Source organism: Delphinus delphis, chromosome 18 (assembly GCF_949987515.2).
Source record: "Delphinus delphis chromosome 18, mDelDel1.2, whole genome shotgun sequence".
Lineage (NCBI taxonomy): Eukaryota > Metazoa > Chordata > Mammalia > Artiodactyla > Delphinidae > Delphinus > Delphinus delphis.
In genome coordinates, this window is record NC_082700.1 from 23,096,791 (window position 1) to 23,121,096 (window position 24,306).

The 24,306-nt window shown below is 44.7% G+C and overlaps 1 protein-coding gene across 4 annotated transcripts in view; it reads left to right on the forward strand.

Annotated features, from left to right (window-relative positions):
• The window catches only part of ENOX1 (ecto-NOX disulfide-thiol exchanger 1), a 610,579-nt gene that overhangs the window by 469,929 nt on the left and 116,344 nt on the right, over positions 1-24,306 (forward strand). For all 4 annotated transcript variants that reach the window (XM_059995963.1, XM_059995964.1, XM_059995965.1 and 1 more), the window contains 2 exons: positions 15,244-15,350; positions 19,282-19,399. In XM_059995963.1, the coding sequence (XP_059851946.1) occupies positions 15,244-15,350; positions 19,282-19,399 (225 nt within the window). The remainder of the gene's footprint in view (positions 1-15,243; positions 15,351-19,281; positions 19,400-24,306) is intronic.

Below are 24,306 nucleotides of genomic sequence, written 5' to 3' on the forward strand. Positions count from 1 at the left end.
AAGTTATGGCAAGAAGCCAACTGCCTGAACAGTAGAATGATCACTGATTACCTTTTGCTCACTAGCGTCAGTTTGAGATAAATCCTTATTCCTGTGCGGTGTACAGTCCCACTGGGCAGGGAAGACTCAATCCTTGACTCTCACAAGGAAGATAGGAAGGCAGCCACACATTAGAATAGGAGAGGGATTTTGGTTTTTTCTTACGATACCCGTTGAAAGAAGCACTTGTTAAAAACAAGCCCCCCATCGTGCGGCTGAAAGAATGGGATGTGTCTAATGTTATACAGGTAGAAGCCAACCTAAGTGTAAAACCAACGAGCGATAGACAAAGAAGTCCAGCACGTGGGGACACAAACGTCAGTGTTTTACTCCTGATAAAAGCTGAATTGGATAATGGGGTTGAGATCTGCAGCGATGACGGGCTTCCTGATGCTGGACCTGGGGGTTGAGCATCCAGCCACAGGCAGCTCCGAGGACCACAGGCTTCTTCCTGTGGAGCCTGTATCCGTATGTACCACATCACACGTGGAGAAGCAGGCGGGAATGAGTACAGGTGACCCTCGAACGTCGCACAGGGGTTAGGGGCTTGGACCCTCTGCAGGATGAAGAATCTGAGTATAACTTTACAGTCGGCCCTCCCTGTCCCCAGTTCCATATCCGCAGATTCAAGCAAGCACGGATGATGCAGTATGGTAGTATACATAAATGGACCTGCACAGTTCAAACCTGCGTTGTTCAAGGGCCCACTGTACCCTGTACAGGCAGGCTGGTTCACTTGCTCCCTGAAAAAGAAGAGAATGAAGGGCTAGAGCAGGGCCAGGAATTTTGGAGGAAGATCCCACCTCATGGAAACCGCAAGAATGGAGATTACTATCATAGATAACACTAAGGTACCTCACCTGTAAAACATCAACATTTAAATTCTTGCTTTTAGCCTTCAAACCTGTCCTTCTTTGGTTTTTTCCTTCCCATTTTAATAAATTCGCAGACCAAAATCCTGTAAGTAATTTTCACACCCACCATCCCCCACCACCAAAGCCCACATGTAGGACAGCAGGAAATCCCATTGTTTAAACATTCAAAATTGACCCACTTTTATTCATTTTCACTGCCACCATTCAAGTGCAGGCTGCCTGAACGATGATAAGAGCCTGTTATGTCAGTTAAATATGGTGTCCACTTGTAAGTAATAGAAAACCCAAGCAAACTTTATCTTAACAAATGGAGCATTTTCTTTACACCCAGTGAAACCCAGATTTGTTGGCACTGATTCATTGGTTTAAGGCTGTCAGGCCTGAGGTTTCTGTGATACTATCAAATTTAACCTTCTTAGATAGTTGTCTAAGAGGGCTGCTGTTGCTCCTGCCATCACATCTTGTTTTTACAAGCTGGAATCACATAAGAAAAAGGAGAGGAAGGAAGGAAGAGGAAGGGGTTGCACCTTTAGAGCAGGAAAGCAAATTTGCCCAAAGATCCTCAGTAGGCTTCAATTTATGTCTTGTTGTGCAGAATTATTACACGTGGCCATGCCGAGCTACAAGGAAAATGGGAAATATACTTTTTTGACTGGGCCCATTGCTCTCCAGAATAAAACTGCAGTTCTCCGAGTTAGGAAGGAGGGGAGAATGGCTACAGAGAGACATTTTGCAGTTTCTGCCATGTGCCCTTTCCACCTTTCCTCCAGCTCAATCTATTTTTCACACATTGTCTGACATAAGTCAGAGCACGTCTTCCCCACTTAAATCCCTTGAGTAGATTCCCATTGCACTTACAATAACATTCATCCTCCCGGGCCTCAAGCTCTCCGTGCTTGCCTCTTCAACGTCAGCTCTCCCTCACCTCATGAGGCATCATCTCCACTGGCCTTTTTCCTGCTGAGCCCGTTAAAGCTACCTCCCACCTACGAGCCTTTGCATATCTGTTCCCTCTGTCTGCTGTGCTCTTCCCTGTACTCTGCATGCTTCCATCCCTCTCATCCTTTAGGTCTTGGCTGTAAGGCCACCCTTTCAGAGAGGCCTTCCTGATCCATCCTCTCCCAGCAGGCTCACCATTCCTGCATCTCATCAGGTTCCTCAGGGCGCTTCTCCAAATGGGTATGACTTAATGAATTCTCTGGTTTTGGTTTATTGTAATAAATGTCACAAAGGAAAGGACACGACTCTCCTAGTCATCGATATATATCAAGTGCCTGGAACATGGAAATACGCAACAAATATCTGGTGGATGAGTGAGTGAATGAATGAGTACGTTGGAAGGAAGGCAGGAAGGAAGGCTGAAACAGTAAGCTCAGAAGTTTCCAGGAACCTTGTAGAACAGTTTGGCATCGGTGTTAGCACTGTCTGTGGGTAACGGAGTTTCACCTCGCATGTGTAATCGAACAAGTTGAAGAAAGAGCTCACCAGCTGTGCTCTTGTTGGAAACTGCTGTATTTTACCAGACACTTGGTAACAGGCTAGAGGATGTTAGGAGAGTTGGGGTAGAAGAAGAAACACAGAAGTTCATGTTGACATCTCCCCAGTTGTCACTCTCTGACAACCTGTACCTTCCCCATCTCCCTATTACTGTTTGAGAGACTCCCCGCGCCCCCCCCCCCCCCCCCCCCCCCCCCCCCCCCCCCCCCCGGCTTAACCCTGTAATTTGATTCTGGGAAGTATTTCAGCAGCCAGCAGATACCAACAGGGATTGTGAAAACCCCAGCTGAACTTGACAGCCCCCAGAGCTGTGCAAGGGGTGCGCGCCCCAGCCACAGAGAGCCTGAGGGGCCCTCGTGTGAGTCCTCAGTAGCCGGGACCCTTCAGGAGGACTTGCAGATGGCAGGTACTTTCAGTGTGAGCCTCAGCTGGAGTTAAGCCTGTGACGTAGAACGGGAGCATCGCAGAGCTCACTGAGCCATCGCAGAAGCTTCCATTCGTTTTTATGTGCTTTTACAAAGACGACAATTCCCCAGATGCAAAGGGGAACCAAATTCTAATGTGAAATTCACCATAAAAATATTAGCAGCAACCTGACTAGCCTGGTAGGTGTGTGTACATTTCCTCATCCTTTGAATTTTGAAATATATCTCATGTCATGTCTGGTGGAGTTATGTTCGTTCGTCTCCACCGCATTTTCTGCTTCCCCAGATGGCTTCAGGGTGAGTTTGGTGTCCATACACGGAGCTACCTCTAAAATAATAGCTGCGGAAGTCCACAGCAGTCGACGTACTTGCCGTATTTTCCAAAAGTAGAACCAGTCATCCCCCCACTTATGAGCTTTCATATTTCTGGCAAACACCACAGGAATCCCATTTGGCTTTGTCTTTTAGAATTAGATTCGGATTGTAAAGCACTGGGATTCGGGAATGACATCTCAGCTCTCCTTCTCCAGAGTGGCTGGAAATTTCCTGGTTATTTGACAGTTACTCCCTCCCACATAAAAGATCGCCACAATGTCAATGTTACGCTCCTAGAATTCCATGGCAGCCTCTCCATTAGAAAGTCAAGTTTCAGGGAGTCGTTCGTAGGCGGTTTGGAAGCAGGTCTATTGTTGAACTAGTTTATTACAGATTACAGCAAGTGGGGCTGGCCTGGTGTCCTGAAGAGAGGGCCCACGGAACAACTTCCAGGCAAATTCCGGTACATTACAAAGCTCCAAGCGCAGTAAAAGTGTGGGTCCCTATATAGATTTTGTTGGAAATAGCCAACTGGTTGACCAGGAGAAGGGAAATTCCAGTGCATGTTAGTCCATTAAAATGGATTAAATGCACATATCTCCTTGCCTTGCTTAGCCTTGCTTTCATATTTGAACAAATAGCATGTGTTCAGAGGGGAAAAAAACCCAAGAGCCATGAATAATTTAAAGGTTGAGATTTATTTCAAGGTCTACATCAAAGGCCAGCAGTTACCTTCTAGCTTTGTTGGTGTTCAGTTCTGCCAACATTTGTTGAAGTTCTAACCTTCTTCCTATCTCTGACCTTCACCCCAGGATGGGCTATGTAAATATAATCAAATAGGCATTGTTTCCATCTGAACCTTGGCATAAAGTGTCAAAGGGCAGCAACTAAACCCAGCCAAGAGTTTGGGAAGTATGACATCCATTCACTTCTACTTTGGATCGTTTTTCACCTGTGACAATGGATGTGCAGTTTTCAAAGATGTTAGATGAGAGCATCCTTTAAACTGGTGGGGCACCTAGGGCTTTCCCTTCCTTTCTGGGCCAGCTGGATAGATCTCATTCACTATATATAAAGAAAGGAAAAAAAAGTTCAGTACAGGTGAATCATCTCATCCTTATGTCATTTTATTCTCATATCATCCTTATCTCATCTTTATGTCACCTCTCAGCCTATCCGTTGGGCAGAAACTCCCCCAAGTTTCCCAACTGAGAGACTTTCAGGTTGTGATCTTCCTTGCTTTTTAAACATTTATACGTCAGAGGAACTCCCCATAGGCCTGCCCACATTCAGGTTTTCAGTTATGAGCAAAGCTTGTCATTTCAAAGCTCAGAGAAGAGCTGTTTATAAAGTTGAGGAAACATGTTCCACAACACTCAATTATTAATGTGCATGCCAGGTTGATCAATTGTCCATGCCTTGTTACAACACACACACATCTGATGAAAATTTAAACACTCCATGATCGTCCCACTCTGGTAATTTCCCAGCACACTTCCTGGTAAGAGAGGAGAGAGGGAAGGGAGCAAAGTGGCGGAAAGGCAAACGGGAAGCAGAAGGTGATGGAGAAGGACTTAGTAATATTAATTTAAGATTATGTGGGGCTTTCCTGGTGGAGCAGTGGTTGAGAGTCTGCCTGCCGATGCAGGGGACACGGGTTCGTGCTCCGGTCCGGGAAGGTCCCACATGCCGCGGAGCGGCTAGGCCCGTGAGCCATGGCCGCTGAGCCTGCGCGTCCAGAGCCTGTGCTCCGCAACGGGAGAGACAACAGCAGTGAGAGGCCCGCGTACCACAAAAAAAAAAAAAAGATTATGTGCCGTAAGTATTAGCAGGATGGAAAACTAGAAATTGTTGAGTGTCAGAGCTGGAGGGGACCTCAGACCCTCATTGGCCCAAGCCCCCTCATTTTATAGAGGAGGAAACTGAGTTTCCAAGAGCAGCCCTGATAGGCCCCTGTCATTTAGCAATTTATGGGCACATTAGAACCCAGGACTCTTGGCTCCTTGGACAGTTCGCTTTCTCTGTGTGCATTGTGTTTATGAAAAATGAAAAGAATCAGAGGAGGGTAAGTATAAGTTTATAGTTTACAGGTGGGTGTGAAGAAGTGTGCTGACATCACACTGAATATAAGAGCTGCTACCTGGTCAGAAAACAAAGTCTTTGCCTCTAGCACGACCCTCTATCCCCCCTCCGCACTCGTACTTCCTCCCCATCCCTTGTCTGAAGCATTTCCCCTCCTCCCCAGGCCAGAACCGAAGCTCCTATCACACCTCCAACATGAATCTTTTCTGTCTGTCCTACGCATAACCACCTCCCTTTCTCCTCCCTTCTGTAGCGCTCGTCGGTACTGTCTACTTGGGCATTTGATGATTCTTTTAAGCATCAGGTTTGGGGTTTTGGTTTTTTCCTCCAGCAAGATTTTAGGCTAAGCAGAGACAGAGACCGTTTGCTGTTCTCTTCTCCCGCCTCCCTGCCCCACTTTCAGGCGACGTTCTTGTAAGCACCTCAGTATACAAATATGGGTTGTTGATCCCGTGTCACAGGTGGAAATGAAAGTAGTATTGGAAATTGGGCTGGAACCTAATAAATGTGAAACACATTCTAAATGTTGGTTTAGGGGGTAAACCGTGATCCTAACTGGCTTTGATCTGATATACCATTCTCCTTAAAAGTGAAATACATAGAATATGCTTTAGTTGAGAATTTTGCAGAAGTAGCGCTAGAGCACTGTCGTTGATGTTATTTTAACCTGGAGATTGGGAAGGTTAGAACTGTCATGCAGATTTGTTTTGTGCATTTATGATAGGAAATGGCATCAACCTCATCTTAGATCCCGAAAAAAGCCGACAGTGGAGAGTTGTGAGCCCAGCTTGACCATACATTAGCCAGGTGACTTTAGGAAAGGCCTGGAAGCTCCTTAAGTCTTCGTTTATCTCATCTCTGCGATGAAAGGGTTTGACCAGACAGTCCCCTAGGTTCTCTTCCCACTCTGAAAATTCGGCTGTCCTTATCATATCAACAACTTCGACCCTTGAACATCTCTGAATGTCTGCACACAACAAGTACCTGCCGGGATGTCAGTAAGTCCGGAGCTGATCATAGAACAGAGGATCAGGTGACACTCTCCGTGCCCGTCCGGACTCTGCCTGGCTGTGGAGGTTAAACCTCCGGGCAGTACTGTAAGTTTTAAGTTTCTTGAAGGCAGATACGACGTGTTCTTGACTCTCTGTGCAACTGAAAAAGAGGTACTGATTAGTATTTGTGCTCAAACAAAAGAACACGGTCCAGGGAGACTCGTGACAGAGTAGCCGCAGACAACGTGAGAGAACATCTACTTAAGGAGACAAACTGCTTAGGTGTGCAGACCCCTGCTCTAGCAGGTAGCCTTGCGATCCGCAAAGCCAAAAATATTTCCTGTCTGTTCCTTCACAGAGAGTTCGCAGACCCCTGTGCCATGGGATGACAGAGGTAGGAAGGATATTCAGGACTGACCCCCCTTGACCTTGGGATTCAAACAGGTGGAGATTTTCGCAGGCCGCACAGCTGCTTAGAGGGGGAGCTGCGGCCTCAGAAATGCAGGCTGCATGACCCTCCCTGCCCGCCCGCGTGCCCCCAGAAACCCTGTGCGACTCCTCGACCCCTAAAAGCTCTCCCTCGGCCCCATCTCAAGCTTCGCCTGCTGGGGCTTTTATTCAACAGCAAAAGTAGGACAGCACGGATTTTAGATGAAAGCGTGTGCTGAGCGTGTACCCCGAAAGGAGTCAGTCACAGTCTGGTAGACAGGTGAGCAGGGGCCCTGTTTGCAGACCCTGGGATTCTTCCTTGCTGTCGTTCACATTCCTGAGAACACTTTTGGAAAGGGCTCAGTGCAGCTTCCTGCCCCATCACAGCCGCAAATATTTGTCTTCTTTGCAGTAGAAAATGCTGGTCACCGTAACATTTTGGACCAGCCGTTGTTAAAGCCTTTCCTGCCCGCCTTGGCGCTCTCTGCAGCCTCCCTCTCGGCAGTTCTCATGCTGGGGTTCACCGGGGCTGCAAGGACCAGCAGCGTCTCTGGATCTTTTTGTCCCCAGTGCCTAGTGCAAGGTCTGGCACGGCGGTGTGCTCCACAGTGTTCGTAAGACTTTGGCCCATAGTACAAATGCATAGACACATGGGTATCAATGCACGATTTGAAGTTGCACAGATGCTATTTTCCATCCCCAGCTTCACCACTTGCTAAGTATATGACTGGTAATAATACCCTCTCTGTGAATCTCAGTTTCTTTCTCAGTGAAATGGGCATAATAATAGAACCTGCCTCAGATCGTTGTTGGGGAATTTAAATGAGGTAATGTTTTAAATCAGAGGTTCTCAAACTTCATTATGCGTTGGAATGACTCGGGGACCTTGGAAAAACAGACTCTGCTGGATCGGTGGTTGCCAGAGGCAGAGGTTGGGGGGTGCAGGGAAGGGGTGAAGGAGGGCAAGAGACACAAACTTCTAGTTATAAAATAAGTAATTCCCGGAGATGAAATGCACGGCCCGACAGCAATAGTTAACAGTACTGTATTGTGTATTTGAAAGTTGTTAAGACAGTAAACCTTAAAAATTTTTGTCTCGAGAAAAAAAACTTGTAACCATGTGAGATGACGGATGTTAACTAACCTTGTGGTAATCATTTCATGGTACGTACATACTGCAAATCATTATGCTGCGCACCTTCAGTTTACACAGTGTTGTATGTCAGTTATATCTATCTCAATAAAACTGGGAAAAATGTTTTTAGGAAAAGAATCTGCTGGGCCCCACCCCCCCGAGTTTCTGTGCAGTAGGTCTAGGGACTACTTGCATTTTAATAAATTCCCAAGTGATGCCCACGATGCTGGTCCAGGATCCACACTTTGAAAACCACTGTTTTAAATCATCAAGCATAGTGCCTGGCCCAGTAAGTCTAAGTAATCAGAAGTAGCCAGCTCCTGTTACCTGATTTCTCCTGGCACCACTCATGGAGTGGATGGTGACCCAGAGGAAAGCAGGGTCACCCTTTTGAGGGTCACAAAGGAGAAGGGATACCCAGAAACCAGGTCTCTTCCCTTCTTGCTGGATGGTCAGTCTTCACAACAAGCCAGTTACTGATCAGCAGGGCAGTCCTGATGAGTCTGTGGACTTCTTTCCGTGATTCACAGTGGAAACTGCAAATGTGGATAGCTCGGGTTCAGAGAATCGGTCATCATGTAATTCAGGCCTTTTCTCATAGATCAGGAATGGCAAAATTTAACATTTGATTACCAGCTGTTGACAAGGGACAGGAAAACAATCTGAAAAATACTTGCGGGCATAAAATGTGAGTGCCACTTGGCGATAGCTCTCAAAAATTAAAAATTCATACACTCTTTTATATATTTTTTCCACTGCTGAGAATTTCTTATAAAGATTTAGGTAAGAATGTGTCAGAAAGTATGTTGAGGATGTTCACTGCAGCCTTACTGATAATACACGTAGGACTTAAGAGCAAGATACAGCACAGTGTATATATCAATAATATTGGCACTTTATGTAAGTAAAACAAGGTTACACATAGTGTACTGTATGTATAACTTTTTCTTTGGATGGATACTCTGTTAACAGTGGTTACCTTTAAAGAGAGACACTGGATGGGCGGTAGTCAGGAAGGGAAGATAGACTTTTACTTTTCATTTTATTCATTTTTTTCTTATAGACGTATATTACTTTCATTTAGTCAATAGGGATCATCCAGACAGGGTGATTGATTGGATTTTCAAAAGCCTAATAGATGCTATATATTGTAAGGAACCATTAAAATTATAATAGCTTCATGGATTTTTGTTCCATTACTTTCCAGAATATTTGAACAGATGCATTAATAAGGGTATCTACAGTTCCCTGAAGTGTATTGGGATTTATACTCTACAGAGCTTCAAAAGTCACTGTCTGCCTAATATCTTACCATTTATTGGAACAATGTCACCGTTTCCTGCTTGCTCAGAATTTGCCAAAAGCACCGTGTTTCTTTTTGTGTAATTTGATCCAGCATGTTTTTCTTCCTATCCTCACCCCACTCCCCAAAAGAACCAGATTTCTGGCCTCGTCTAGCCAGGAAGTTCAGAACCGTGGTACCTGCTGGTGGCGTTCTGGCCTCAGGTTTAACAGGGCTGGAATGGATTCACAGGGTTACACAGCATGGCTCTTTTTAGTCATCTCAAGACAAAAACCCCAGAATGCCCTTTTTCCTCCTTGACTTGAAATTCCGGTCCGTGCCTCCTTAATGTATGGGTTTGATGGAGTTAATTCTGTTTCCTGGGCTTCCCGCCAGACTCACTGGCTCCTGAGTGGGGACCCAGAATACAAGTGAGGGCGCAGGAATCTCTCTGGGAATCACTCTAGCAGCTTCCCCTGTCATGTTCAACACTAACGGCTCCTCCCTCTGGCTTTGTCTCACTCCTTTGGGCGTCCAGAGGGCCCAAATCACTTACTCCACTCGCTGTTATAATTCTGCAATCCAGGGCCAAGGCTCATCAGTCCCACCCTAGCTTTTGGTATTTAAAAACAACACTAAAACGCTAGTGGGGGAACTCAGCTCTTCTCACTTGTTACACGCCTTTGAAAATCTCTTAGGAGCTCTTCACAGAGGATTTGGGAAAATGTTATCCCTTAAAGAAAATTAAATTTCCTCTGAACCCCACAGAGTTAAGGCTCTATCAGGAGCCTAGATAACATTAAAAACAAAAATTCAGCTTGGAAGATTTGTTTGAGGTGCTCTATTTAGGCAGGCCTACTGCCTATAAGGACTTAATCGGTTTCTCTTGATATTTGGGAGACTAAATGGATTGAAAGCTCTCTCACAGCTGCTTAGCTGGAACAAAAGATGCAGGAGGTGTGGGGGACTCAAGACACACACTCAGGAGCACATGGAGGAAAAGGTCTGGGTTTGCTCTTTGGAGGAGCCTAACCTTTCCCTTTCATTGCTTCCAAGGCTTTTCTGCCCAGAGCTCAAGAATCAGGAGCCTCGTACCCCCCCGAAGTCTGAGGTTTTGTGCTCGGTGCCCGGCCCCTTCCCAGGGAGCTTGTTTGAGTGTGTTCTATTTCTGGGTGTTTACCCAGAATGTCCTGTTCTGAGCTTGTCTTTTCTGAGAAGACTGAAGACAAGTGCTTCTCAAGATAATTGATCAAATTCTGTCTCATGTAAGAAGTCTGTTCTGAAGTCAGCAGATGTCCAGACATTTTGAGGTGAGGGGAAAGTACAAAAAAAAAGGTGGTTAAATGACCTAGTCTTAGGATTTTTTGTTGAATTGCTGAAGAATTTATACACATGTGTGTGCATGTTATGTGCATCAGAGAATGAATAATCACTAGTAGGGTGTTCAGTTAATTAAACACAGAGGCCATTAGGGGAGGCGCTAATGTCGTGGTGGCCTAAGTATGCAAACCAAAACCTAAGCCTGTAAGTGCCTCACGGTTAAGAAATGGAAACCTGAGGACAACCGATCACAAATAACCAACTAGGTTTTGAGAGACAACCAAACAATAATCTCCTGGCTTTGCTTCTGCCTTTTCCCTGTAAGTGTCTCCCCAACGCCTGTCAATGGTGCACTCCTAAACACTTCCGGTTTGGTGCCGCTCGACTGGAATCCATTTTTGTTGAAATAAACTTCAAACATTTTAATATACCTCAGTTTACCTTTTAACAAGAGGTTTGTCTCTGCCAAGAGTGATTAGCAATTTCCTCAAAGCTCTATTCATCCTCCACTAATGTTCACTTATACCTGCTGGAAATGTACTAGGGACTCTCCTGGGACACCTAAGACGGACATTCCAGCATACTTCAGAAAAATCAGTCCCTTTTAATTTTTTCGTTTCTCTCAACCTAATTTAGGCAAAGTTAATACAGAGGATTGTGGGAGGGCGGTTTGCAAGGCGTGAAGGGTAAATATTAATTCTCTTGCGGAGCGCTCTTTCTGTCGTTAATGCTTCCCAAATGCTGGAGTATTCTAATTGCCATAGGCTCTTATGGGGCCCTGCAGCCACCACTCTGTAGACCCCTGGGTGGTGAAGGCCCCGGTGGCGGTTGATGTGAATCTGCTCTGCTCTCAGCTCAGCGTCTGCACGCTACCTTTCTGACCAAAGGCCAGTGCCATCTTGTTTACTGTTTCTGTCTTCTCTGAGCGAAGTAGAGTGTTAAAGATTCCACTTAGTAACTACCTGTAGTTTTACTGTGTATGGAATAAGCAGTATGAATTATACTGGAGAAGTAGTGAGTGGTAGTCAGATTCAGGGACTTGCTCTTTGGTGTTTCCTGCTGCAGTGAAGAGAGCATGGTCTTTCCCTGGGACGCCAGTCCTAGCGGTCACCCTGATTTATGGTTTTAAAAATATGCCGTCTTTGAATCACATTCATTACGGCATACTCTTGGAGGTAGTTTTTCACTAATGATGATGAATTCCTGCTGATCCTAGCACTCTTCTGAGTCCTTTTGTGTGCCCAAGATCTTTCATTTGCAAGACGAATGGCTCATTCAGGGACTGCCTGCACAGAAATGAGAGAAGTCAACTGGACCCTAGAAACACTGTGCGAGTATTTTTTAAACCTAAGCTGAGTTACACGGTTTTTGTTTTTTGGGATTGAGGGTATTTTTTAGCTTCTTAATATGTGGGGGGAAAGTATAAAACTTAATAAGAAAAGAAGTATAAAAGTTCTCATATTTAGTTTTGCTTTTAATTAATTATGCTGTTGAAAAGAATACAATTACAGGAAATTGAGAATGGCCCAGAAAACTCAAGATAAGTCTCTGAATTCTGACTTCTTTCTGAACCTCCGGTGTGTATTCCGGCTCCCACTGGATGACCTTCAGGCATCTCAGATTCAGCCCGTCCAGAAGTAAACCCCTTATCTTCTTTCTCAGACCTCCACCTGTGCTCTCGGTCTCTGATGTGCTTCTCAAGTTTGAGTCATCCTGGTCTCTCTTCTCCCCGGCCTCACAGCAAGTCAGCCACCGTGTCCCATCGACTCCTTGCTCCTCCCTCCATTCCAGTGCTCTGTCTTAATTCAAACCTTCATCATCTCTCCCAAACAAATCCTACTCGGATATGCCTCCTCTAGCCTACAGTATGAAGTCACAGTCTGGCTTGGCATACACGGTCCTTCCTGACTTATTCCCACCCAGCTTTAGCCCTCTCCCCACCAGCTACTTTCACACAAAGTCCTTTCACAATTCCATGGCCACCTCTGAACCGGACGTCCCTGCCTTCTCTACTGGGCAAGCATTGGTTCATCATTTAAGACTTAGCAAATGTTGTTTTCTTTGGGATGTTCCCTGTCTCCATCTACTGAGTTAGCTATCATGTCCCCATAGCTGTCATCCATACCTCTCTTGCATAGGATAATTATCTGCTTGTCTTTCTTGCTCCCTAGAGACCATGATCTCATCAAGGGCATGGACTTTGTCTTAGTCATATATTTCTAGCAATCAGTGTCTTAATCATATATTTCTAGCAATCAGTCAAATGCATGGTGACTAGGAGGGTCTCAGATGTTTTCTCAATGGATGGATGAATGAATGAATGGAACTGAAACCCTGGAATATGGTAATAACATGTTCTAAATAACTGAGGCATTGGGGCTTCCCTGGTGGCGCAGTGGTTGAGAGTCCGCCTGCCGATGCAGGGGACACGGGTTCGTGCCCCGGTCCGGGAAGATCCCACATGCCGCGGAGCGGCTGGGCCCGTGAGCCATGGCCGCTGAGCCTGCGCATCCGGAGCCTGTGCTCCGCAACGGGAGAGGCCACAAAAGTGAGAGGCCCGCGTACTGCAAAAAAAAAAAGAAAACCTGAGGCATTTACCCTCAAACAGGGAATATCTGCAGGAGTACATGCCTTGAGTAGATATTAGGGGATCCATTTTTACCCTTGAACCTGTGCAGAGTCTTTCTTCTAAGTACCTTCCCTTCTGTACTCCTCCAAGTGCGTTACTGGTCTCTCTTACCTTCCTCCCACTCCACACACGCATGTATGACCACGTAATTTTCTCTTTGGTGTATCCCCTTTATTAAGAGCCTTCTCCAATTGATGGCAGAATTTTGACTTCTATCACCCAGATAACTCAGCCTCGACCTTTCCTGTCCTCTCTCCTCAGGCCTGGTGTCAGGACACCACAGTTGTTACTCTTCTAAATGCTGCTGATCAAAGAGGTCTACTATTAAAAGCAATGAGACCCATTACTCTTTAACAATCCCGTGATCACCACCCCCGCCAGATAGTCTCATCAGGCAGTGGATTCCACCATGGGCATTTTGGGCCGAGTGCCCTGTGCTGCCCGTGCAGCAGGCATCTGGGGGCCCCAGATGATCCCAGCCTCCCTGCAGGCAAAGCCATAGGAAGCCCAGGCAGTGGGGGTGAGCCAGTTCTCCTCGGCCAGCCACGGGCAGTGCATCCAAGCAGAGCCCTGGGGGTCGGTGGTCAGGGGAAAGTCAGCCCTGGGGGCAGCTCATTGTGACTAGTCTGGCAGCGTTACTTCCTCCAGGTGAGGCAGGAGAGGGGAACTGCACGCGCTCAAGGGCAGCGCGAGCTTAGCTTCAATCCTCCCGTTACAGGCGAGTGCAGCAAATTCATCAGGAGACATGATGATCAAGTTTGATAAATAAGGAGATTTGGAGTTGCGATCTTCTTGAGTTAGAAAACAGTCCATGTAAAACCCCTGCGAAAATCACCCATAGACTGAGAAGTAGTTGCTTATTAGCGTTAGAAGATATTTACCATGTAGTGAGTGAAGGGAATCTGCTTTCTCCCTTTCCTCCATCACACGCTTGTTTATTTCTAATGTTTGAAATTGGGGCACCAGGTGTTGCTCTTCTGTGGGGATTCTTCTATTACTCTTGGACATTCCTTGGACACCTGGAAGATGTGGAAGAGCTTTGATGTCCTTTTTTTAGAATAGAGCCTTGGGAATCACTTTAGAAAGATTTCTGTGAAGTAGAACGTTAGCATCCCTAAGCAGCTCATTTTGACTGTGCCTTCCTAACTAAATATTTAGGAGTTCACGTTTAATCATACGGTTCGTTCAGTGCTGTAATTTCCTTAATCCCGTGCTTACTAGATCAATAACTGCTTAAGCAAGATTGAATCTGCTGTTGGTTGACCCCCGCCTCTCACATCCACTACTAAGAGCCCATCCCTTTCCCTGTCTACGTTTGTTCACCACCCTTCAACGTTGATCACGGACGTAGCGCCTCCCCTGGAAGCCACAGAAGTGCTAAATTAAGTCAAAGTGTTAGAGTTAGAACTTCCAGAGTGTCGGGAGCCAGAGGGAGGAGAGCCTTATGAAAGTTAAAATGGAGTAACAGAGAATGGTATGTGGCCACGATGAACTACGAAGGACGCCATATGGTGTTGAAATAAGATCTGCATGCGGTGCTGCTGGTTGGGTGAGCCTTGGTCTGTCTTGAGGTGAAGGCAGTGGCTCCCATTTTCTGCCAGAGGGCTGGAGGGTTGGCTGTAATGGGTGCGACAGGGGGAGAAAAGGGGACCACGGGGTAAAAATGGCCTTGAGACTGAAGGGAGATACGACACAAACTACTCATTGCCCCAACTTGGAACTTGGACACGGTAATGTCTTCTGCGGGCTGCACTGGGGTCCTTGAGATGGAGACCAAAAGCAAAAAGAGATGTGTTTGGTTCTTCCTCATTCAGCCACTCCCCCCGGGCTTCACTTCTAAGGCTCCAGTCCAGGCATTACCTGATCTGTATATCTATATTTGCGTGTCAACACCAGTGCCTGTATATCTATAGATCTAGGTGTATAGATGTACCAAAGCATTTTTTTAGACAAGAGGTAACAAATGCTTGGAAGCAGATGTCCATGAACTTCTCCCAGTCGTATTTAGAGTTTGTTTTAACCTAAAGTTATGGACACAGACATGAAGGGAGACCTCCCCCACCTTGCTGCCATGTAAGTACAAAAAGGCACAAATGGGATGGATATTGATGATGTTATTTCTGCTGCGACATCATCCATAGACTCCTAGTGTCTTTGCTTTGCTTCCCTGTAGTGATCACAACATAAATTACTTGTCTTGTTTGACTTCCTTGTTCACCAAAGTTGAGCAGATTGTGGCCGTTTTCAACGCTTCTACCAGACAAAAAGCTTGGGACCATTTCTCGAAAGCTCAGCGCAAGAACATAGACATTTGGCGAAAGCATTCTGAGGTTGGTGATTTTATTATTACTTTTTTAACCACCATCACACAGCTGGATTGGCAGGGAATAGTGTGGCTGCAGCCATGATGGTTTTTGTCACAGTGGGCGGTCATCCCGCCCTCACCGTCAGCTCCAGATCCAGCTCAGATTTGTTCCTTATCCAGAAGAGCAGCTGACTTAATGCTTAGAGGACAGAGCGCTTGTCTCCCCTGCAAAGGGAGAAAAGCATCTCTCCCATTCGTAGTAAAGAGCTCAGAAATAAGACACTCTGCCTAATCACTGTGCAAAACAAGAAAAAGAAAAAGTGTAACGTAAACTAGAAAACTAGTTTTTAAATTACTGAGTTTCTTTTCAGTGTTCTGCAGCATGATGGTGACGGTTTGCTCTTTGGCTAGAAATGGCAAGTATGCCTTTCATCCACATCTTCTCATCCTAAGCAATGTCTTCGTCCCCTGTGCTAGCCAGCAGGTCCTATCAGACCTCTCCCCAGAGCAGATTTCCTCAGGGAAGTGAATGTCCAGGCTAGCCCTGTCCACCCTTCTGCATCAATGCATGTGTGAAGTGTGAGTATCTACCCCAAGGCAAGAGTTCAGAACTTAACCTTCGCTGCCACCTAGAAGGACCAGATTGTGTCATTAGTCACTGGTGGTCCAGCTGTTATTTTTAACTCCTCAGTGTAGTGTACGCTTTGAACCTGTAATTTAAAAGTAAGTATACTGTCTTTGTTTGCTTCTTCCTTTTTTTTTTTTTAATGAGAGAATGTTTTTCATTTGGATGCCTCTCCGTCTCTAGCATGTTACTATTAAAGTTCTCTAAATGATAATCCCCTCTTTCCAAATCCCAAACTTATAGAAGGTAAGGTTTATTAATTTAATGATTTTGGCTCACACTTGTAAAATAAGTTCTATGTAGAGTTTGAGGAACCACAGAGTACTGCAGTATCAATCATTTGGGGAGCATTTTAAGTGCCCATTAACTAATGCTGAATTACAGTTGAATACCAGTGGCACTTGACGTAGCATCCACATGCACACCAAGTGAATTCTTTATTATCACTGTTATTACGGTGAGTACTGAATGACTGCGCAATAATGGGACACTTAAAAGGCTAGTGCAGTTTATAATTAAGAAGGCCAGTTTTTATTTTGTTCACAAATACCGAGAAGGTGCTTGGTGACTGATGCAGGAGGCGGGATTTCTCTTTTATCCTTCGGGGGCCAGAAAACCAAAGGATGCTTACCCAGTGCTCTCCCAGACACTGACTTGAGCCCCACGTCAAGGTTGATTTTCATGAGGAAAGAGTCCCGAAAATCAATGACGAAATACATGAATCGAGGGTTCTGAAACACTAATTGGAATCCATAAACTGTGATTCAGATTTGGGAATGATCTGCCTGTGAATTGTTTATTCATTTATTTATTTTTGGCTTCACATAAAACCAGACACGATTAAAAGAAACGTTAAGAGAAGGGCAGGTGGCATGATGCTGAATAAACCCGGGCATAAAAAAGACTGTCGTTAATCTGGGAGTGGCGGCAACTGTCCGTTACTGATCTAAATCACGCTTCCTGCCACGTCGTATCCCGTTCCCCCAGCCCTGCCTCCCCCGTGCAGGGCCATCCCCTCCCTTGCTGGACAGGACACGCGAAGGCTTCCAGCCTTGTCCCAAGGAAGCCTGCTTGCTTTGCTCCCTACTGGGAGGTAGAAAGGGACACAGCCCAGAAAGATGCTTCTGGAAAGGGTCTTTGTGTCTCCCTGCCACTCCCACCACCACCTCTTCTGATATAGGAGGAAATAGAATTCTAAATTACCTTTGATTTTCTCTCCTACGTGTTGCCCGATTGATTAAATACCAGTTGGCAATTTAACATTGTGGATGATTTCTCAGTTGCATATGAGCTTGATAATTGGCTTGATTTTTCCACGTTCCTGTGAACAGCATCTGTTAATTACCTGCAGCACCTTTACAGATTTATTAGAGTGTACAAGTGATTTACTGCTGAACCAGAGGCACCCTGTGGAAACAGCCTCAGCTTTTTTTTTTTTTCTCCAAGCTTTTCCTTTCTGCCACCCTTCCCCACGAGAACAGCTGATGTATGACAGTTTGTCATTAACTGTAGGAACTAAACAACAGGCCCTTTTAGCCTCGTTTATTCTTTCCACCTGAAGTTTCTTTGCTTCAAGTATTTTCAGGCCACCTCCTCGGGAACTGGGCTCTTTGTCGGTAGAAAGATTAGTTGTCCACAACCTAAAAACTTCCCCACTAATCACATGTGACATCCGCCTCCAAGACCCGATGGTGTTACTTAAGGTGGAATTGGCCCCTCTTTCTACAGGGTGGCATGGTCAAGTGAGGGGACACTGCCTGTCATCCTGGTGCCTCTCAGGACTGCCCTGTGATAGGTGGCCCTGTCCCAGGGACCTTGCCTTCTGCCCTCCCCCTTTCCCTGTCTTTGGTGACTTCCCTGTCTTTGTCTCTGCAATTGTGATTCCCAGGGTTCAGAGCTGACCATGCAAATCCGGTTAGCAATACAGAATTCCCTTCCCATCGTGCTACCGTTAAAATCTGAGTGCTAAGGAGAGAAGAGAGTTGAGAGCACCTATAACAGAATAATATAGACACATCCATCGAATGAGCACTTTAAACTGTGTTTAAAGTCATGCCATTAATACATTAGGTGTTGTAATTTAGTTTTATTCTTATTCATAGATTTATTATAAAGGGAAATTATTTTAACTGTTTGACTTTTTTTTTAGACTCCAATTTAAATGGGGAGAAAACCAACAGTGCAGCTCTTTCCACCCCACCCCGCTTTTTTTCTGTTGTTTTGAGGACAGAACATAAAAAAGAACAGAATGGATACGGATTTGCAAATATATAATTTACAGCTTGATCCAAAATAATAATATAATTATTTAATGTAAGCAATTAGTGTCCTGATTTTTAAGCACAGTAGTAAACAATTTATTGTGTAATTCTTTACTTTTTACAGTGAGTTTTCACATATACTCTTGCAGTCAAACAGCCTTGTATTACTACTACCCCATTTTTGTGTGAGTAGACAAAGGCTCAGGAAATTAAATGCCTTGATTGCAGTCACTTTTCTAGGAAGTGGAGAAACAAACGACCCTTAGATCTTAAAGGGATGCTAAAACAACCATTACAACATAAACAATAAACCCCACGTGATAATGTAAAACACCAACAAAGAAGGCATCTGTTTTCATTTTGTCCTCCGACATCATTTGAATTTCACCATTTGGATATCTGAAATGTGTGTGTGTGTGTGTGTGTGTGTGTGTGTGTGTGTGTGTGTGTGTGATCACACATGGGCACATACACACATGCAGGGACACTATTTTGCATGAATAATAATAGTGGTCAACATTTTCAACTTAATGAACCAAGTCTCTCACATGATGCTAAGTATCTCACATGCATTAACTGTTTTATCCTCAAAACTCTCCTTGTCACACTATCTCAGTGAGTGAATTGACACTAAGAAAGATGAAGAAACATCCCTGAAGTGACACAGTGGGTCAGTGGTAGACCGGCCTTTTAAAAAAATTCTCTTGCTCACATTCCTAGCCGCCCCTACGTTCCAGTTCTGGTAATAGGCATTTCTATGGGAGCCTCACGACAGCCCTACCAGTTGGACGTTGTTGTCCCCCTTTTTACAAATGAGGAAATTCAGAGATTAAATAACTTGCTGAAGAGCCTTTGACTCACCACTGGTGATCAGGAATTTCTCCCAAGTCTGATACCGAATCCCTCGATTGGTCCACACCCCAGACCCCTCAGAACTTCACTCTAGATTAGGCGGGGCAGTGTTTGGGAGGTGAAGACATTCCTATGTCAGTCATAACACACGGAGAGACCATTGGGAAAGGTGTGTCATGTGTCGCTGACTCTGACGCCCGTGGGTCCTCTGCTTCCAGGAGCTCCGGAACGCTCAGAGTGAGCAGCTTATGGGCATCCGCCGAGAAGAAGAGATGGAAATGTCGGATGATGAGAACTGTGACAGCCCTACTAAAAAAATGAGAGTTGATGAATCAGGTAACGTGGATAACTGCCACATCCCTGTGAGATACCTTAATGATCTTTCTACTCTTAGATGGGGCATACAGATTGGGAAATGGCCACATAACTCACTTCTATTGGAGTTAAACTAAACTTTCATCTTTGACTGACTCTGCCTTGTATTAATAGAACTTGAAATTCCTTCTTGGGAACGTAATGATTTAAATTGTTCCAGTTGTTTCTCTGTTTGTGGGTCTGGGGCCACACTTACTTTCAGGGATATTTGCCTGTTCCCATAAAAATCCTTTTCCACAGTGTGGCAGCCACCTCTGATGCTGAAATACAGATAAAATTTGGTTTCGGTCAGTGTACTTCTTACATGGGAAACGTTTAATCCCTAAAGAAGCTTTCTAGCCTCTGAAGCAATGTGCTGGAGAATTAGACTGCTTTCCAATCAATTTTAGTTCCTAACCTGTAATCAAAGGGATGGTCCCGTTTGGTACCAAGAAAGGGGCATCAATCCTTGAGTTATAAAAAGGAGAGAAGCTTAAAGAGAACCTTGATTGATATTCTCTGCCTAATCTGAGATGCTGATTTAAAACTCTCTTCTCAAATCGTATGTTATTCCTTTGATGTTGTAAAAGCAAGCAGAAGTGCTCACTCAAACGTAGGAGGCACCAAGGGAGACTGCTTGTCCGAGGGGAAGAGTGTTTCCTAAAGGGCCTGGGAACAACCACAGTCACCACCTTTGCCAAAAAGGGAATAAAACACTCACCTCTCCCAGGCCTTTTCGGGTGACCAGGAACAGAGGATCTTTGCTGGTTTGGTTAGTAGAAACCAAAATCAAGATTCCAAAATGGTCAAGTCATCAAGATTACAGAGCGGTCAGTTAGGTTGACTGGTCAGTTCCACATCTTGGCTGTTGTGAATAGTGCTGCTATGAACATAGGGGTGCATGTTTCTCTTTGAATTATAGCTTTGTCCGGATATATGCCCAAGAGTGGGATTGCCGGATCATATGGTAATTCCATTTTTAGTTTTCTGAGGAACCTCCGTACTGTTTTCCATAGTGGCTGCACCGACTTACGTTCCCACCAACAGTGTAGGAGGGTTCCCCTTTCTCCACATCCTCTCTAGCATTTGTTATTTGTAGATTTATTGATGATGGCCATTCTGACCCGTGTGAGGTGGTACCTCATTATAGTTTCGATTTGCATCTCTCTAATAATTAGTGATGTTGAGCATCTTTTCATATGCCTACTGGCCGTCTCTATTACTTCTTTGGAGAAATATCTATTAAGGTCTTCTGCTTATTTTTCAATTGGGTTGTTTGTTTTTATTGTTGTTGAGTTGTATGAGCTATTTCTTTATTTTGGAGATTAAGCTCTTGTCAGTCACATCATTTGCAGATATTTTCTCCCATTCCATAGGTTGTCTTTTCATTTTTTTTTTTATGGTTTCCTTTGCTGTGCAAAAACTTGTAAGTTTGATTAGGTCCCACTTGTTTACCTTCGTTTTTATTTCTGTTGCTTTGGGAGACTGAGCTAAGAAAACATTGGTACGATTTATGTCAGAAAATGTTTTGCCTGTGTTCTCTCCTAGGAGTTTTATAGTGTCATGTCTTATATTTAAGTCTTTAAGCCATTTTGAGTTTATTTTTGTGTATGGTGTGAGGGTGTGTTCTAACTTCGTTCATTTACATGCAGCTGTCCAACCTTCCTAGCACCACTTGCTGAAGAGACTGTCTTTTCCCATTTTATATTCTTGCGTCCTTTGTCGAAGATTAATTGACTGTAGGTGTGTGGGTTTGTTTCTGGGCTCTCCGTACTGTTCCACTGATCTGTACGTTTGTTTTTGTACCAATACCACACTGTTTTGATTACTGTAGCTTTATAGTATTGTCTGAAGTCTGGGAGAGTTATGCCTCCTGGAAACAACCTAAATGTCCATTGACAGATGAATGGATAAAGAAGATGTGGTACATGTATACAATGGAATACTACTCAGCCATAAAAAAAGAACAAAATAATACCATTTGCAGCAATATGGATGCAACTAGAGATTACCATACTAAGTGAAGTAAGTGACAAAGAGAAAGACAAATACCATACGATATCACTTATATGTGGAATCTAAAATATGGCACAATTGAACCTATCTACAAAACAGAAACAGACTCCCAGATGTAGAGATCAGACCTGTGGTTGCCAAGAGGGAGGAGAGGAGGGGGAGGGATGGACTGGGAGTTTGGGGATTATAGATGCAAACTATTGCATTTAGAATGGGTAAACAGCAAGATCCCAGTGTAGAACACAGGGAAGTATATCCGGTCTCTTGGGATAAACCATAATGGAAAAGGATATATATATAAAAGAATGTCTGTCTGTGTATAACTGAGTCACTTTGCTGTACAGCAGAGATTGGCACAGCTCTGTAAATCAACTCTACGTCAATAAATAAATAAATAGCGGTCAGAGTGCTCTGTTCTTCCAGGGCTTTAGAAGAGAATGCCAGAAGCATAAGATGATCACAAGAAAAGGCTCCTGCATCCAGGCGTATACAGAAGGGAGTTTCATTTCCCTAGAACAGTGCTTCTGAAAAGCATGGTCCCCAGTCCAGCAATGTTAGCATCACCTAGGAACTTATTCGTAATGTAAATTCTCAGGGGTGCTACTCGAGACCTACTAAATCAGACTCCAGAGGTTGTGGGGGTGGGGCGGATGTGAGATTCAGAATCTGTGATTTAAAGCCTTCGGCGGGATCCTGATGCAGGCTAAAGTTTGAGAACCACGGCCTTAGAAAATTTCCCTTTCATCCTCAAATTCCGTTCATTTGAATCTTTTAGAAGCTTAGCATAAAAGCAGCACCACACGACTATTTTCTGAAGCTATATATCCTTTGTCTGAAAAATGAACCGAGCATTTTTGTGTCAATGTATGTCTCTTATTAAACTGATATCAGATTTCTCAGGACTGCTCGATTATTGGGTTTGGATTTGCTTATTTGAGGAAACCACCTTCCACGCAGCGTTTCTATTCTGCAGACCTTCATATATCAGAAGAAGAAAGTGAGTTTTGGGTGTGATTTTTCTTAAATTCAAGGAGCTCTTCCAATAAATAAATAAATAACTTTTTTCCTCAAAAAAAGCTTTTATCATTTTTTAATCAGAGTTTTTCAGGGCATCTCTGCTTTTCTGATTATCAAGAATACTTCCTTGTACTTCTGCTGTTTACCACGTATAGTAATTTACAGTGTGTCTTTGGCTAGATGACGGGCAAGTTTACACAAAACCTGGATCCTTAATATCTTTATAAGGTAGGTGTAGAAGAAAAGAATGGAATCAATCAGGAATTCTGATTTGAACCTGTGGCTTTTTTTCCCTTTGCGGGGAGTGGCATTTCTTTTTAAACAACCTGTCAATTTCTCAAGTAAGAATTATGTATAATTCCATAGCCTGCTTGGGATAAGACAAGAATAATAATGACTCAAGAATAGTAATAAGCCACAGAGGAGATCTTACAGACCATGGCAGCCAGCATATACCTGCGGGATTGGCCCCTGATCTGTGCTCCGGAAGAATCCGCAGGGATACCAAGGACCTCTCCTCTCAGTGAGGACCACAGGGGTCCTCCCTGGAAGTTCGACTGAAGAGCCTTCTTCCCAGACCTCTGTGGTTTTCCTCCCAGGCGTCTGATAAGAGCCTGAAGTAGGACTTGAACTTGCAGAACTTTCTCCAGGCTCGTTCCTTGGTCAGCAGAATTAATGAACACAATACAGTGCGTGTTCCACAGCAGGCCGAGGGCAGAGATGAAAGAACCGGGGTTCGAATGCCAGGCCCTGAGGAGTTCAAAGTCTTTTGTGCTTTTTGAAATGAGACGGACCCGGAGAATGTGGTGTGTGGTTTATGAGGAAAGTGCAAGACTGATTGGAGGGAAGGGAAAGCACCTGACCTTCCTTATTCCGCTGGGCCCTCAAGGTCCTGCCTAAAGGCAGGTAGGTGGTGGTAGTTCTTTCAGCCGTGCGTATTCGGGGGGGCGCAGCCTAACAGCAAGAATCCCATCTTGTCTTTTGACCAAGCTTCAGACAAGATCGTGTGAACTGCTGAAAGGGGGGACTGAGGCCCTACAGCCTGAGGGAGACAGGCCTTCCAGTGGCATCTCCTTAGGTGACAGGCCACTCGTTTTTTTAGGTACAAATTTGCATGTGTTAATCTAGTCACCTCCAAGCAGGCCTCCGAAAACAGAGCGCTCTACTGAAAGGACAGAGGAATTGCCAGACCTGAAATAGAAGTAAACTTCTCCATCCTTTAAGGAATCCCTGCCCCCTTCTTTTCTGCCAAAACAGTGAGACCTTGCCTCCCCGGCAGCAGCTGACCCAGGAATTCTTGGAAATCCCGGGGGATAATACCCTCCGTCCCTCCCGGGAGCCTCGGGCCTGCCCTGCCCTCCATCTTCCTCCTAAAACAAAAACCTGGGCAGGTTTTATTGCATTTCTGAGGGGGAGGTGGAGAGAATTGACTTTGGTTTTCAGAAAAAGCAAGGTTTATTATGTGAGGACTTGTATGATACCTTGGGTTCAATTTTTCTCTTTTAATCAAAGTTTTTCAGGGCATCTCTGCTTTTCTGATTATGAAGAATACTTCCTTGTACTTTTGCTGTTTACCACGTAGAGTAATTTACAGTGTGTCTTTGGCCAGAGTTCCGCCAGACCGGCTGTCACTTCCACATCCCTCTGGGCGGCGGGCCAGTCACTGCTGCTCAGCCGGTGACTCTTAAAGGGGAAAAAGGAGTTTGTTGGAGCCAAACTAAGATGCTGATAAAAATGAAAATGAGTGTTGCTAATACACTTGAAAATCAAGACAGATTTATCGAAGCATTCATTGAAGAAAATCGGCATCCTGTTCCAAAGTCTGTGAAGATAATTTTTGATAAAAATTCAAACAT